Genomic DNA, 14,339 nt, shown 5'->3' with positions numbered 1-14,339 from the left:
TCAGCATATAGTGTTCATAAATTCGAAGATTTGGATACATGTGCTGTTTAAAAAAGTAAGCAAGAACTTAAACGTTTTTTAGACTTAAAACTCATTTCTCCTAACAGCAGCACAATTATAAAGCGAAACCTAATCATAATAAAACTGTAATTATCGGCATAGGCAGTTCATTGACGTAAAAGAAATTTACCTTTGGTGAGGACCAAAATCTCTGATGCAGAATCAACAACATGTGCCGTGTTTTCCTGCGTATTATCCGCGGCGACGTATAATCCGCGAATAATACGATGTAAAAAAAATGAAGTTTTTTATTAGCATACAATTTTAGCAACTAAATTTAAAACTTGAAGAAGTAATAACCTTTAAGTTATAATCAAAATTAATCTAAAAATAATGATTTTTTCTTGAAATGATGATTATAGTACCCTAATTACTTAAAGACGAAGAGTGAAGACAAAGGAGCAAACGGTCTAATCTTGTGCTAATGAAGGCTTCGTCCGTAACTGTGCGTTGTTTATTTTACATAGCCTGAATCACGTAAGAGTAATATTCAAGCAATGTAAAATAAACTAATACAGGCAGCGAAGAACATTCAAGCTATGTAAAATAAACAACATACAGGCAACGAAACGGTCTTTATTGGGGAATCCTACTGTAAATATTGAGGTTCAATGCGTTGTTGTTGAGATCAAAAATCACAGACAATCCGCGGCAGCGTATAATCCGCACCTCATTAACTTTACACTTTTGAACAGATAATCCGTGGGCAATACGCAGGAAAATACTGCAAGTAACATAACCGAAGTGTAGAATAGATTTTACTTGATTCAAATGAACGAGAGCTTTAGAACAGTACTTGAATTGGAATTTGGTTAGTAAACTAGGGCAAGTCTAATTAGCCTAATCTTCATTCCTGGCTATCTGTTTTTGCACTTCTGCTTGTAGTTTCCTCCTTCAATCACTTGAAAAACTAAATTTTCTGCTAGAATAAATTCAGCACAAAATCTTTCGGAACACTTTATAATCAATTTTTCAAAATGATGACTGACATAATGATTTCATCAGTGACTAACGAAGTTCATCTTAATATTTCTCCGCTTAACGAACTTGCAAAATGTTATTAATAGTCATCATTTGTTTTATCAAATTTAACCTTAGGCACGTAGCAGACGCAACAGGATGGGAAAAGGAACTTGGAAAGAAATGGTCCTTTGTGTGGGTTGTAAGGATCAATTGCCAGTAAGGTCTGTGTGTTGTATCTCTGCTGGCAAGTAGCTTGATAGCATGGCGGCACAAAGTTGCAGTATGAGTTATCGTACCTGAAACGGGAAAAAATATTTCAAGATGCTGTAAGTATTGGACAAAATGTATGTTATATGTATGTATTACGTATTTATAATCGTTACACTATTTACAACCTTCGTAAATGTATACGAACGGCAGTATAATCTTGAACACACTGCAATAAACCGATTGTCCACGAGCGGCTTACCTGCAGTTTTCACTTTCAAAAAGATATTTATTTTTTTCGACACTCAGTTAATTAGATTCACTGAATGTAGGTAAGCACCCATTTTAATTTAACAAGTGCAAAATCTATTTTTTTTTTTTTTTTTTTAACATTTCTATTTCTTTTTTCCCCCACCCTTCCAATGATATCAGACCTTCCAAAGTCACCGAAACCTGACTAGTTTGAACATGATTTTTAAATCTACGTTAGTTGCGCGCGTAAATGACTGACCAGATCAGATTGTTTAAAAAAAAATCCCCCTTCCCTATATGCCCTTAGTGTGACCTAGCTTGATATGTTTCCAGGCCCAAATCTAGTGCGGGGAGGGAGGGCACATTCTTAAGGGCGTGATGCAATATATCAGACCGCCCGGTTATCATATCCAGAGGCTACAGTTTCGTTTTTATTAGAACTCCTCAGTCAGGAATAGAGAATAACCGAGCTGAAGGCTTCTCATTGAAGCTGAGATTGCCAACAAACTCCAGGGCTGTTAAATCTCCCTTTTAGTTTATTTTTGCGATTAAAAATCCCGCCAGTTTTATGGCAGACCCAAGTTTAAATTGAAAGAATCTCAGTTTAGGTTCAGAGATTTCTGATTAGATTTGATTTGATTCGATGTTGGAATTACGAAGGGAGCCGCTGGCCCTATAATACCAGCAAGAACCATTCTTATGGTTATAATTCTATTTGTTTTATATGTTAATAAATGCTGTAGCGTAACTATGGGGTCTAGCGCCCCTGGCGAATTCAAGAAATTGCGCCCCCCTAGGGTCGCCCACATGGGAAGTCACCGGAGGTCATTGTGACCTCAGAATTTTTTTTGAATTATTTTTTATTTGGAACATTTTGATTAGTTGATTCGACAAATAGGGCAGCATTGTATTTTTTTTCTTTATTTTCTTTTTCAGAATTGTTTTCAATGATGCCCAATGATCCTTCTCAGTAGATATTATGTATGTGTCTCTAGTTTTTTTTTTTTTTTTTTTTTCTTGCGAGTTCTTTTTTTTTTTTTTTTTTTTTTTTCATTTTTTAAAGCATTTTTCAAATTTTATCGTCAAAAAAAAAAAAAAAAAAAACTCTTAAGTTTTTAAAAAAATCACTTAAAATGCCACCCCCCTGGCTGCTGCGTCCCTGGCGAGAGTCACTCCTGCCAACCCCTAGTTACGCTACTGAATAAAATTTGTTTCGTTAAATTGATAGTTCTCGTTTTTGAGACTTGTCTACAATTTTGAATTGAATTAAGAATAAGAACTAAGAACAAGAATTTGAAACCTGCAAACATTGGAGCTTCTGATTGCTTCAAGGGCTAAGGCATGCCCTTCTACATGCTTAAGGCAATCACACATGCACCATACCAGACACAAACAGCCTGGTTATCACATCCAGATGCTGCAGTTCCGTTCTTAAACGATACTGCAGTCTTTGGATGTGATAACCGGGCTGTCTGATATATTGCATGTAGTTCTGCCTTAGCCCTGTGGGCGGTACGGAACAGGGAACCCCGCTCTGCTATGCCATCTGGGGCTTCCAGAGAACGGAACTTTCGGCCGGGGCCCCCTTACCCATAAGGGAACGAGATCTAAACCACTTACGACTCTAGACACCGTGGACCCAGGTACAGACCTGACTCCGGTGGTGCCCATTGCCTACTCACTGTTCCACTCGATAGCCATTGGGCAGATACAAATCTGCTCACACGCAAGTAAAGAGTGGTCAGCCCTGCCCTGTGGGCGGTATCTTACTGCTAAATACGTCATGACTCACCTGCATATGACTTCCGTGACAAATTGCGCGTACTGTTCCGTGTTGATGATGACTACCCATCTCCCGTTGTTGTTCTTGGCCCAACCTGGTCGTATCATGCGAGTGATGGAATCGCACACCAAGGCGCCATCAGCATTCTCGGCTATTCGGGGCATGCGTTGCTTCTTCAAGTCTCGGAAGAGTTTTTCCAATGGCCATTTCATGTATCGAATCACTTGGCTTACAACGTCACTTCGCAAAAGAAAAAAAAAAGAAACACTTTACTTTTTTTGAAATTATGTTTAAAATTTTAATTTTGATTGAATCTATACAGGGTGTTTCGTTTTAACCTGCAAGACCTTTATTTTCGCAACCGTTAGTCCTAGGTGTATGCTTCCATTTGCAAAAAATGTTCAAATTCAGATGCAGGGTTAAGATATTGAAAGTTTGAAGCGAAAATAAAAATGAGTCAAAAATGCAAAATGTAACTTTTTATACGGGCCCTAAGTCCCCGAACTAATATTTAGAGAAATGAGCTCTATTGAAAACTATTACTGACAGAAAAAACTTAACATTTGTGAGACCAAAACTCAAGGAGATATTCCAATTCAAAGTTTTAAGGAACCATACAAAAGATGAGATTGGAACTTATCGCCCTTTCAGAAGAATGACAATTCGTCGAAAAGAAAAACAAAGAGTATTTATATTTTTCATTACTTTTACAAAAATAAATGTAAATGTAATGCCGTGATATTCAAAAACATACTAAAAAACCTCGATCAATTTAAAAAACCACACTCTATGCGCACATATAATTTAAAACACTTTTTAACCGCTATATTTGCCCCCCAAAAGGTGCTATTGACGGCGAGTGAAAAGCGGTGTAAATCACAAAACGCTGCGTTTCATATCTCGGTGAATATTGGTCGTACTAATTTCAAACTTCTTGTGCTGGAATTACTTTTCAATGGAGATTATTTCCCTAAGTATAAGTTAGGGGACCTGGGATTCGTATAAAAAGTTAAGTTTTGTATTTTTTAACGTATTTTTATTTTTACTTCAAACTTTCAATATCTTAACTCTGCATCTGATTTTGAACATTTTTGCAGCTGGAAGTATACATCTAGGACTAACGGTTGCGAATACAAAGGTCTTACAGGTTAAAACGGAACACCCTGTATATCGCTCGTTTGGAAAAAGCGTGCCACCAATACGAAATTTTTAATTCTCTCTCTTTTTTTCCGCTTAAAGGCCCAAAAAGGATGTTATCTTTGGAAAATAATGACAGGTTTTTTGTTCGAATATTAACCACACTGGAGAACACAGCAAACTTACTTTTTACAAATTGCCTGAAGAGTTCAACTTCAAATGCTTCTCCAGTATAATTTCATTTCTTCGTATTGCGGTATTCTTCTTCAAATGAGCAATATGTAAAACTGGCTGTATGAGCGTGTGCCTATTACAAATTCATAGTTTGCGTCGAATCTTTGCGAAATTTGGCACAGCAGCATCATTCGGCCATTATGCTCAGAAATCCACTCAGAGGAATTTTTTAAAAAAAATTTAGTTTAAGTCAGATCTTTGCCTAATTTGGCAGAGGTCCTTTGATGCTCAGGAATTCCCATGGGGGGGGGGGGGGTCGAAGTGGAATGTTTACGCCTACTAATAACTGACTGAATTTTTGGAACTTGAAAAAAATCTAAAGAGGTCTAAATTTAAATTTTGAGCCATTAAATTTCTCTTTTTTACACAATGTCGAGAAATTTCACACTATTTTACCATGTTTTATCAACATATTGGTGTGTGCCTATTCAGATGGAATCCTGCAACTCAATTTCCACCCACTTCCTGTAATCGGATTCTTTTGAAATTTGGTATGCGACCTCAGACCCGATGACAATGCAATGTTTCACAATCAAATTAATTAATTAACCATTAATAATTAGTTTCTTTCAATTTTAATCAACATTTTTGCATAAAAACTCTAATATGAGGACGAAAAAAGAAGCAAAAGGAAAACTTCTATTGAGGCAGTAAGAAGCAAAGGAATGGTAAATAGACCTTCTTTGGTTTTGCTTAAAATGAGTGCAGATTTTAAACCCATAGCCAAGGTATAGGCTTTCATTGAAAAGTTTTTCGGAATCATGTCTTATAGCTGTACCAACCAGGGCTACTATACTGCATTCGGGGAGAAGTGATTGGAGAAGAAAAGAAAGAGGGTTGGTTTTTGACGAAAACATTTGTCACTTTCATGTGTTAATCGTTGAAATGGCAATTTTGTTCATAAACATTTCGTTTATTTAATTCGCGAGGTTATAACATTCCGAGGCCGAGCCATAAATATAGTTTTAAATTGATATACAACGGGAAAGCGGTTCCATCGGCAACCGAGACTAACTACTAAACGGGCAAGCGTCCGAAAAGTGCATGCGCGAAAACAACGTTTGCCTACGAGGATGCAAACAGCGTTGCATCCATTGAAGATCAGTGGCTATTACAAATTCTATGTGGTGGCTGTCAGTGGCTATTACTGAAGATCAGGGGCTGCATCCTCGTAGGTTTCGCTCTTGCCCGTTTACTTCAAGACTCGCGTGCTCACTGGCAGCCGGTGGCTTCCGCTATGGATTTGTGTATTTAGTTGTACTCATAGAGTAAAAAAATTACATGTAGAGGCTCCGCTATGCTAAGAAATTGAAGCCGAAAGTTGCACCGCTATATCCCAAGATCCTTAGCTTCTTGATAACTATCTTGAAATACATTTTGATTCAAAACATTCCATTACTGAATCTCAATTGGTTGTCAATTTAAACTTAGATTTATTGTTACAAGTTTATGAAGCACGTTTTTAAATTTCATTAAAACATGGCTTAAAAATGCAAACCAATCCAATCCGCTAGCAACTTCATTTGGTCCCTTTGCGAGATTGGTAAAAATTTCTCGCGAAGCGGTCATGTTCTCATAACCCCGCCCATTATTGCACCGCTGTATCCCATAAATCCGGCTTCAATTTCATCTTCTTTTTACCATAGACGGGGCCTCTCTATGTGTATTTCTTTACTCTATGTTTGTACCAGATCTATGGGCTGAGCAGACAACCGTATCGCCAAGCGTCATGCTGCTATGTTTACTTCTGCTACCTCTTCTCGCTGAATGCATTATAGCCACCAAAAATATTAGTGTCAGTCCTAACAATTGTATTAGCTATCTCCGAATTTTTATTTTGTCACATATTCATTTACTTCCAAGTGCTTCCATTGAATATTTATGGCATACTTACATAGGATAGTCTTCTTTGTAACTGCAATAGTACCGACCATATTGGGCACATCCCGGAGGCTTTTTAGAACCAGCTACTTCTTTCATTTCCTCATCTTGAGCCTTTTGCCAGTCTGCGTTCTCTTGCCTTTTCGTGCTCTGCTGTTTCATGGTGGGGGGCAGGGCCGTCACCTGCGAAACCCAATTGGCCATGCGGGCCAGCTTCTCTTCGTTCAACGCTTCGTCCGGTGGTTTGTCTAGGAATATCCACGTGGTGCGGAGTTTAGATTCTTCCATGACGTTCGATACGTTGGACATTGGCGAGGGAGGGAAGCTCTTCCGCTCTTTGGAAGAAGGAGCGACGGCATCCGAGGTGACATGGACGATGAGAAGTAGGTTGAATGCTGCGAATATCTTGCGGAACATACGAAACATAGCCCTGAAAAAATCAGAAAGTGCAATGAAACATTTATTTTGCATCAGGCTCTCAAAGAGGCCCAGTGGCTCAGTTCTAAACTGAAACTTTTTGTAAACTGAATTCTTAAAAAGAAGCCCAGTGGCTCAGTGGTAGCGCTTCGCACTCCCACGCCACATGCACAGGATCTATTCCCGGGACGAGCATGGTTGACTCAGCCGTTCATTCCTTCAATAGCCGCATTCACAACACACTTTTTGACCCCGTAAATCTCCGTTCAGGCTCCGCAAAAAAAAAAAAAAAAAAAATAATAATAATAATAATAAAAATTAATTTGAATTTTGACAACTTGAATTCAAATTATGTTTTTCGCAATCACGAGTGTATGTATGTAGGCGTGTGTGTTTGTGTGTGGGGGTATGTGTATGTGTGCGTAGGCGTATGTGTATGTGTGTGTAGGCATGTGTGTTTGTGTCTGTGGACTGGCATAAGTGTGTGGGTAGTTGTGTGTATGAATGTGTGTGGGGGGAGGGGTATGTGTGTAGGCATATATGTTTGTGTCTGTGTGCAGGCATGAATGTGTGGGTAGTTGTGTGTATGTGTATGTATTTGTGTGTGTGTATGTGTTTGTGTGTGTGTGTGTAGTTGTGTATGTATGCGCGTGTGTGTAGGACATGGATGCAACCTGGAGACGGCTTTCGCTAGAGGTGCAGCATCGTAAGGACCCGGTCGACGGTGGTGGTGCGGAGGGTGGCGGTGGGAAAATAAAATGATAGGACATCAAAACAGTCAAATGAAAGCAATAAGCAATACGTGATCGCTCAAAAAAAAAAATTTGAAAAATTCCCCGTTTCCAAAAGGAGGTTTCCCATTGTTCTAGAGAAAGCGGTTTTTACCCAGCATCTTTAGCGGCAAGTAGACGAACTTGCTTCGCGTATAATGCTTTCTGGGTAAAAACTCCGCTTTCACTCCAGAAGGAAGCAGGAGGAAAAAAATTCCACATATACCCCGCAAATAACCGGAATGTGGTGGAAAGTAGGTTTTTTCCGTGGTCGAAAGTGTCCATTTCGGAAACAAGGTACTACGTCAGCAGAGCTCCTACGCATGTGAAGTTGGCTAGCTTCTGGTATGGCTTTTAAAGTAATAGTACAGAGTAAATACTTTTTTAATTGACGAGTTGTGGTACAAAATACCATAAATTGGATTTTAAAGTTTATTCTATACAATGCTTACGGAGTATTTCCGTATTTTTTGGCTGAAAAAGATGGCTGAGATGGGGAGAGTTCTTTTTTTTTTTTTTCTCTCAAAGCCCTTCGTGGTCGAGCGGTTTAGAAGTTTAGCTCCGACAGCTTCCTACGAATAGTAAAGCAGGTGGCCGGTTCGATTTCCGCCTTCACCCAGGCATTCGTTTCCTTCTCTTCGCGATGTATATTTTATTCTGACTTGTGTAATGTGTGCTGTATAGTAAGCAGCAAAATATCTGTGATTACATATAGTATAAAAAAACTATATGCATGGAAACCCCGATTTTATGCCCCCGAATCTACCTTTTCCCGCATTTAACGTTTTTTTTATCAGGTCCCATCAGGTCCATTTGCTGCTATGTATTTCCCATACTTTACGTTTTCCTCGTATTTTACATTTTTAACCCACTCCCTTGAGAAACGTAAAATCGAGGTTTCACGTATACACATTTCCTATTCATAACGCGAAAATTAAGAATAAAAATGCTGGAAAAAAAAAAACCCTATCATCTAATGGCATTTTAGTCATAAACCCAAACTTACGTGAAATCCAAAACGATAAAATACAATTGAAAATGAAATATATGCAAATTTTAATCCTATGGCCGAATGAGAATTACAGATTTAAACCATTTACAAAAACATAGATAAATTTCTTAAAATAAAATAAATGTTTATCCATTATTTGTTTTCCTTTTTTTAATTAAATGAGAAATTTTGAAAACCAACTCCAAGTTCTCGGGGAATACCGGATATTTAAACGAAAGTTTATTCCTGCGCTGCCAGTTGGCCTTCGACTCGTTCATTCGCAAAGGTGCGTCACTTGTGAAGTGTGTGAGGTGAGTATTTTTAAAATATTCTTTTTCCTTTACTTGCTTTGTCAATATTTTTGGATACTTTGGTTGCAATCCTTAAAGTTGATATTGGTACATCATGAAAACATTCCCTTTTACATGAAAATATTTTTTATCTTCAATTCTACGCAGCTTGAATTACTGTTTTAAATTTGTACTTCATTGAAAATCCGGAATATCTTAATTCTACAGTTCATTAGCATGCTAGAATTTTGATAATGGAGTACAACTTCGATTATCCGCAACTCTTTTGACTGGATTTTCGTGTAACCAACGTCAGTTTTCTTAATTTTGAAACAAGGTTAAAACAAAAAAGGCATAAATTTAGTTCGATTAGGAATGGTCACACTCGCTTAGTTATGTGCGAACAAAAGCTAGTTATGGTCGTGCTAGCAGGATTCAATTGATTTCAGAAAATACACAACAAAATATTCAAAATTATTAACTCTTACTTTTCTTACAATATAACCAAATTTCAACGTGCCTATTCGAGTTGCATTGAAATAAAAAAAATGGATGACTGACAAATTGCTTATAAAAAGTTCGTCTGCACACAATAGTAAGAAAAATATACTGTTTTTTTTTTTCAGGACTTTTCGTCGCCATATTTACAAATAGTTTGCGCTTATTCAAGGCTTAAACAGCAGATTTTACTTATTTAAAGGCGGGGGGGGGGGGGGGGGGGGGGGGGGGGGGTAAAACTACATTCTTAAAAAAAAAAAAAAAAACATAGATGAACTTGAAAAGCAGAGCAAATCTAAATGCAGAAATTCCAGATTACTAGTTCCCATCATTTAAAATAAAAAAGAAAAAAGTTTAAAAAATTAATTTGAATTTTGATCTTTTAAATTCAAATTATGTTTTTCCCAATCACGAGTGTGTGTGTGGGGGGGGGGGGTTTGTGTGTAGGAGGGTATTTGTGTAGGCATGTGTTTGCCTGTGTGAAGGTATGAGTGTGTGGGTAGTTGTGTGTATGAGTGTTTGTGTGTAGGGGGGTGAGAATGTGTATGTGTGTAGTTGTGTGTATGAGTGTTTGTGTGTGGGGGGGGGAGGTGTGTGTATGTATGTGTAGGCATATGTGTTTGTGTCTATGTGCAGGCATGAGTGTGTGGGTAGTTGTGTGTGTGTAGGTGTCTGTATGTATGCGTGTGTGTACATGTGTGTAGGCATATGTATGTGTGTGTACGTGTTTGTGTGTGTGTGTACGTGCGTGTATGTATGCGTGTGGTGTAGGATATTGACGCAACCTGGAGACGGTTTTTCGCTAGAGGAGCAGCATCGTGAGGCGGCCGGTCGGCGGTGATGCTGCAGAGGATGCTGGCGAGAAAATAAAATGATAGGACCTCAAAACAGTCAAGTGAGAACAATAAGCAATCGTGATTGCTCAATAAAAATGCATAACGATATACGCTGTACATACACTTTATGATAAGTGTGCTCGTGGATATCGGTCATAATCTTTATTACCACATCCTAATCATTTCTTTCTTTATTTTTATTTTATTTTTTTTTACGGATATGCCCTGTATTACCTGTTTCAGTAAATCGCAATTCGTGTTTACGAAAAGCGTAGTTTGAATTCAAGACTTTAAAATTCAAATAAATGCTCAATTGCTATTGTATGCTTTTCTTTTTACAATTTGTGAATATGGAACTTCATAAAATCTAAAAGCAACTTTAATTCCTTTCTGTTTTCTGTTTTGCATCATTTGTGCATTAAAACATAGTTTATATACCTCTTCTGCATTTATGAGTCGTTTTCATAAAGTTCAGATTCACTTCAGTTCAATAATGCATCGTTTATACGTTACAAAAACTCGGTTATATATCGTTTGTGCCCTCCATGAAATTCGTAAAAGTTCTTCCGGTAAGCCTTTATTTCTATAGAAGGAATTGGGGGTACCAGTGACAGACAAAGGCTCCAGTTACAGACTGTTGTCAGGTTGAATTTGAATAAGAATTTCAGGCCGGTAAAACGGATTTTACTACGACCCATGGACACGGTGCGACCATCTAGTGTTATCAGAGTGAATTTTATGAGCCAGTTGGTATTTACAAAGCAGTGGTGGAAGGTTAACAGCCACCACGAGGTCAAGTCGTGTTTCGTGTACTTTTGAATTTAATAAGGCTTTAGTTCTTAAAATAAACTTTTGCACATTTTGAAGAGAAAAGGGGAATTATGTCCGTTACTCATCCACTCCTCATCCTATCTATTATTGGATGGGGAGTGGATGTTATTGTTATTGGGCATCGTCAGAATATTCGGTGTCTGTTACTGGGGGGTCGGACCTGTTTTCCAAATTCAGCAAATAAAGCAGAATTAACCGATTCAGCGGATCCACAAGCTGCCAAACCCAGGACGCCCATATAAGGGGCAATGAGGGGGGACTCAAGCCCCCCCCCCCTCCTTTGAAATTAGAACTTCCTTGCTTTTAGTACTTTTTTCTTTGCAAAAATGTAAAAATATTTCTTCTCCAGCCATTAATGAATAAGTTATTACAAATGTCAAATTTTAATGACCCTAACCTGCCCTGAAATCGGTTTTCACTTGGAAAATACCCAGCTAAATCACAGGAAAAATATTTGAGCCGCCCCCCCCCCCCCTTCAACTTTGCATATGGGCGCCCATGTGCCAAACGTTAGATGAGATGTAGCTGCACATGAGAAAAATAGTTTAAAAAGTCTAAATACATTAAAAGGCTCGGAAAACTGAGTTAACATGAGAGCTATGTCTTAAGTAGGTCTGTTACTGGAGCCGTTACCTTATGTCGGGTATGAAATATCGAGGGGGGGGGGGGGAGATTTTTTGTTTGGATTAGTGAAAAATATTTCAATGAACTTAAAATCATGGTGCTGTAATCATTGTAAAAATATCATGGCAGACGACTGTAAAGTAGTTTTCAATTAAATGCCTTTTTCAATTAAATACCTGTATATTTACGCATATCTTTATCTTTACTAATAATAAAGCTGAAAGTCTCTCTGTCAGGATCTCTGACGCGCATAGCGCCTAGACCGTTCGGCCGATTTTCATGAAATTTGGCACAAAGTTAGTTTGTAGTATGGGGATGTGCATCTCGAAGCGATTTTTTTCGAAAATTCGATGTGGTTCTTTTTTTATTCCAATTTTAAGAACAAAATGATCATAACGTGGAACCGCAACATGGGCACAAGCCAATTGGCGAGAAAATTCACCATACATTATTTGTAAATATACAGGCGAACCAAAAGACCTTTTAATTTTCTATTACGGGCAAAGCCGTGCGGGTACCACTAGTTAGTAATACAGTTAAATTAATAAATGGAGATATGCTAGGTATAATATGTATTTAAAATTTACAATATATCTATGAATTTCCACCAATTTATATTAAATTCAATCAATGTCCATTGTTTGTAATAAGTCAGACTAATTTGTGTTAGTTACATAAAAGAAACTTTATAAGCAACTTTTTCATTATTTGCTTAAGAGGAGAAACCAGTCTAGGAGGCTAAAATTTTAGTGTTTTTCGCGAGTTTTTTTAACAGAAAAGAAATAATAAGAATTACTTTAAACTTGGAGGATATTTTATTCATCTTTTGAAGTATAACTTGTAATTTTTTGAAGTAATTTAAACCAGGATTAGGGGAGTTAGAAGCTGCTGTCTATACGCAGCCGCCATGGGAAAAATCGAATACATCAAAGCTTGTTGCTGATGGGCATTACCTAAGCCACAATTTTTGTTTGTAATCATTACAATTTTTCTTTCTTGTCGACAACATATTTCCTACGAATATGAATCTAATTGGGATCAAAAAAGTTGAAAATTTCATGTTTTTCAGGTGTTTGATTACAATGTTATGTTTTTCCATTTTGTTTTTCACATTTCTTGCATTATAAAACATATTTTTATTAACAGTATCATCAAAGAGTTTCATATAGAGTATTGAATAAAGAATATTCACAAATTTTCAGAACGATGGATCAATAACTCTATGAGCTAGGATGCTCACTAGTTGAAAAAAAAAGCTGTTTTGAGAAAGAGTTGGGGGGGGGGGGATTCTGAACGTTTTAGAATCTCAAGTCACTTTTAGTGCTTATAGCATCGGAACTAATCGGAATTTTTACTGAAATTTTGGCAACATATTCTTTAATAGTTTTACTAACATTTTATGACATAAAAAGTGGTTTTTTTGACCCGTCTTAACTGGTTTCCCCTTAAGTTTGCTTTAGTAGGTTAGTAATCAAAGTCGTTTATAAATGTTTCGGCTATACGTAATTTCCATTTATACGCAGTTTCGCTTCAGTCCGTAGAAAGACCTACATAAAAACTATGCTTTACTACAACGAATTTTGAAATTAAGAGTTCAGATGACTTAACAAGCTTTTATTTTCTTTTCAGGTAGCAAACTGCAGTGGACTCGAAAATTGCGGAATGTTCAAGTGACGTGTGCGCGGAAGAGTTTAAAGTGATGTGTGCGCGGAAGAGTTTAAAGTGATGTGTGCGCGGAAGAGTTTAATGTGGTGTGTGCGCGGAAGTGTTTAAAGTGATGTGTGCGCGCAAGGTTAAAGTACTTGAACTTTCCACACCACAACTGGTCGGGTAGCCGTGAGTAATTTCAGTTTTATATAGATTTTTTCAAAAATTTAGATAACTAGAAGTTCATTTCACTCTTTTTGCAATAATTTAATCCTTTATTCTTTAACTTATTAGACTTAGTAGAGAAAGGCTGTTGCAAAGTAAATTGTTAAGTCCAATCGTATGGGGAGGGAGGGGGGGGGGGAGGTTTCAAAACAAACAGCCTTTATTGCAGAGATCTTGAGTATCATTATAGAAGGACCGAAAATATTAAATATGTTGATTAACCATACTGTCCTTAATGATACTCTAGATTTTCTGCCGTTAGGGTAGTTATTCTTTTGTTATTTTATTTGAATTTCATTGCATGTTTCTCATTTGCTTATGAGTTTTTATGAATGTATTTCGTTCTTAGTTTGTGCATTATGTATTGTATTTTATTTTTGATTGCGTATCGATTGCATAATATAATGTAGTGCGAGTTCAGGTGGATGTTCGTTCCTTTTCGTTGCTTACATTGCTAATTTTATATGTATTTTGAATTGTTTATTTTTTGACACTGAATTCATGCATTTTCATGTAAATATATTGTGTTACTGACTACTGTGTAAGATTTGGACAATAGAAAAAGGGATTAAATTTAAGTATATAGAACTAGGCAGCAGCATAAATGATCTGAATTGGACATAACTAGGAATAATGTTTTGGTATTATGTTTAAATGAAGTAGTCAGAGACGGGAAAAACTTGGTGGTAAAGG

At 37.2% G+C, this 14,339-nt stretch overlaps 1 protein-coding gene across 1 annotated transcript; it reads right to left on the bottom strand.

Annotated features, from left to right (window-relative positions):
* Positions 1–1,023: 1,023 nt before the first annotated feature.
* On the bottom strand, positions 1,024–6,943 carry LOC129221051 (uncharacterized). Its single transcript, XM_054855488.1, has 3 exons — positions 6,531–6,943; positions 3,275–3,505; positions 1,024–1,319 (listed from the first exon to the last, which is right to left on the bottom strand). The coding sequence occupies exons 1-3, from the start codon at positions 6,941–6,943 to the stop codon at positions 1,121–1,123; spliced, it is 843 nt and encodes a 280-aa protein (XP_054711463.1). The 3' UTR covers positions 1,024–1,120.
* Between the last annotated feature and the right edge of the window lie 7,396 nt (positions 6,944–14,339).

Source organism: Uloborus diversus, chromosome 4, assembly GCF_026930045.1.
Source record: "Uloborus diversus isolate 005 chromosome 4, Udiv.v.3.1, whole genome shotgun sequence".
NCBI lineage: Eukaryota > Metazoa > Arthropoda > Arachnida > Araneae > Uloboridae > Uloborus > Uloborus diversus.
This window is presented reverse-complemented; position numbering and strand designations above follow the sequence as displayed.

Coding starts and splice junctions, on each gene's coding strand:
- LOC129221051 (XM_054855488.1), bottom strand. CDS start 6,943: ATGTTTCGTATGTTCCGCAAGATATTCGCAGCATTCAACCTACTTCTC. Junction 3,506..6,530: donor TACAAAGAAGACTATCCTAT/GTAAGTATGCCA, acceptor TCTTTTGCGAAG/TGACGTTGTAAGCCAAGTGA. Junction 1,320..3,274: donor GTCACGGAAGTCATATGCAG/GTGAGTCATGAC, acceptor TTCCCGTTTCAG/GTACGATAACTCATACTGCA.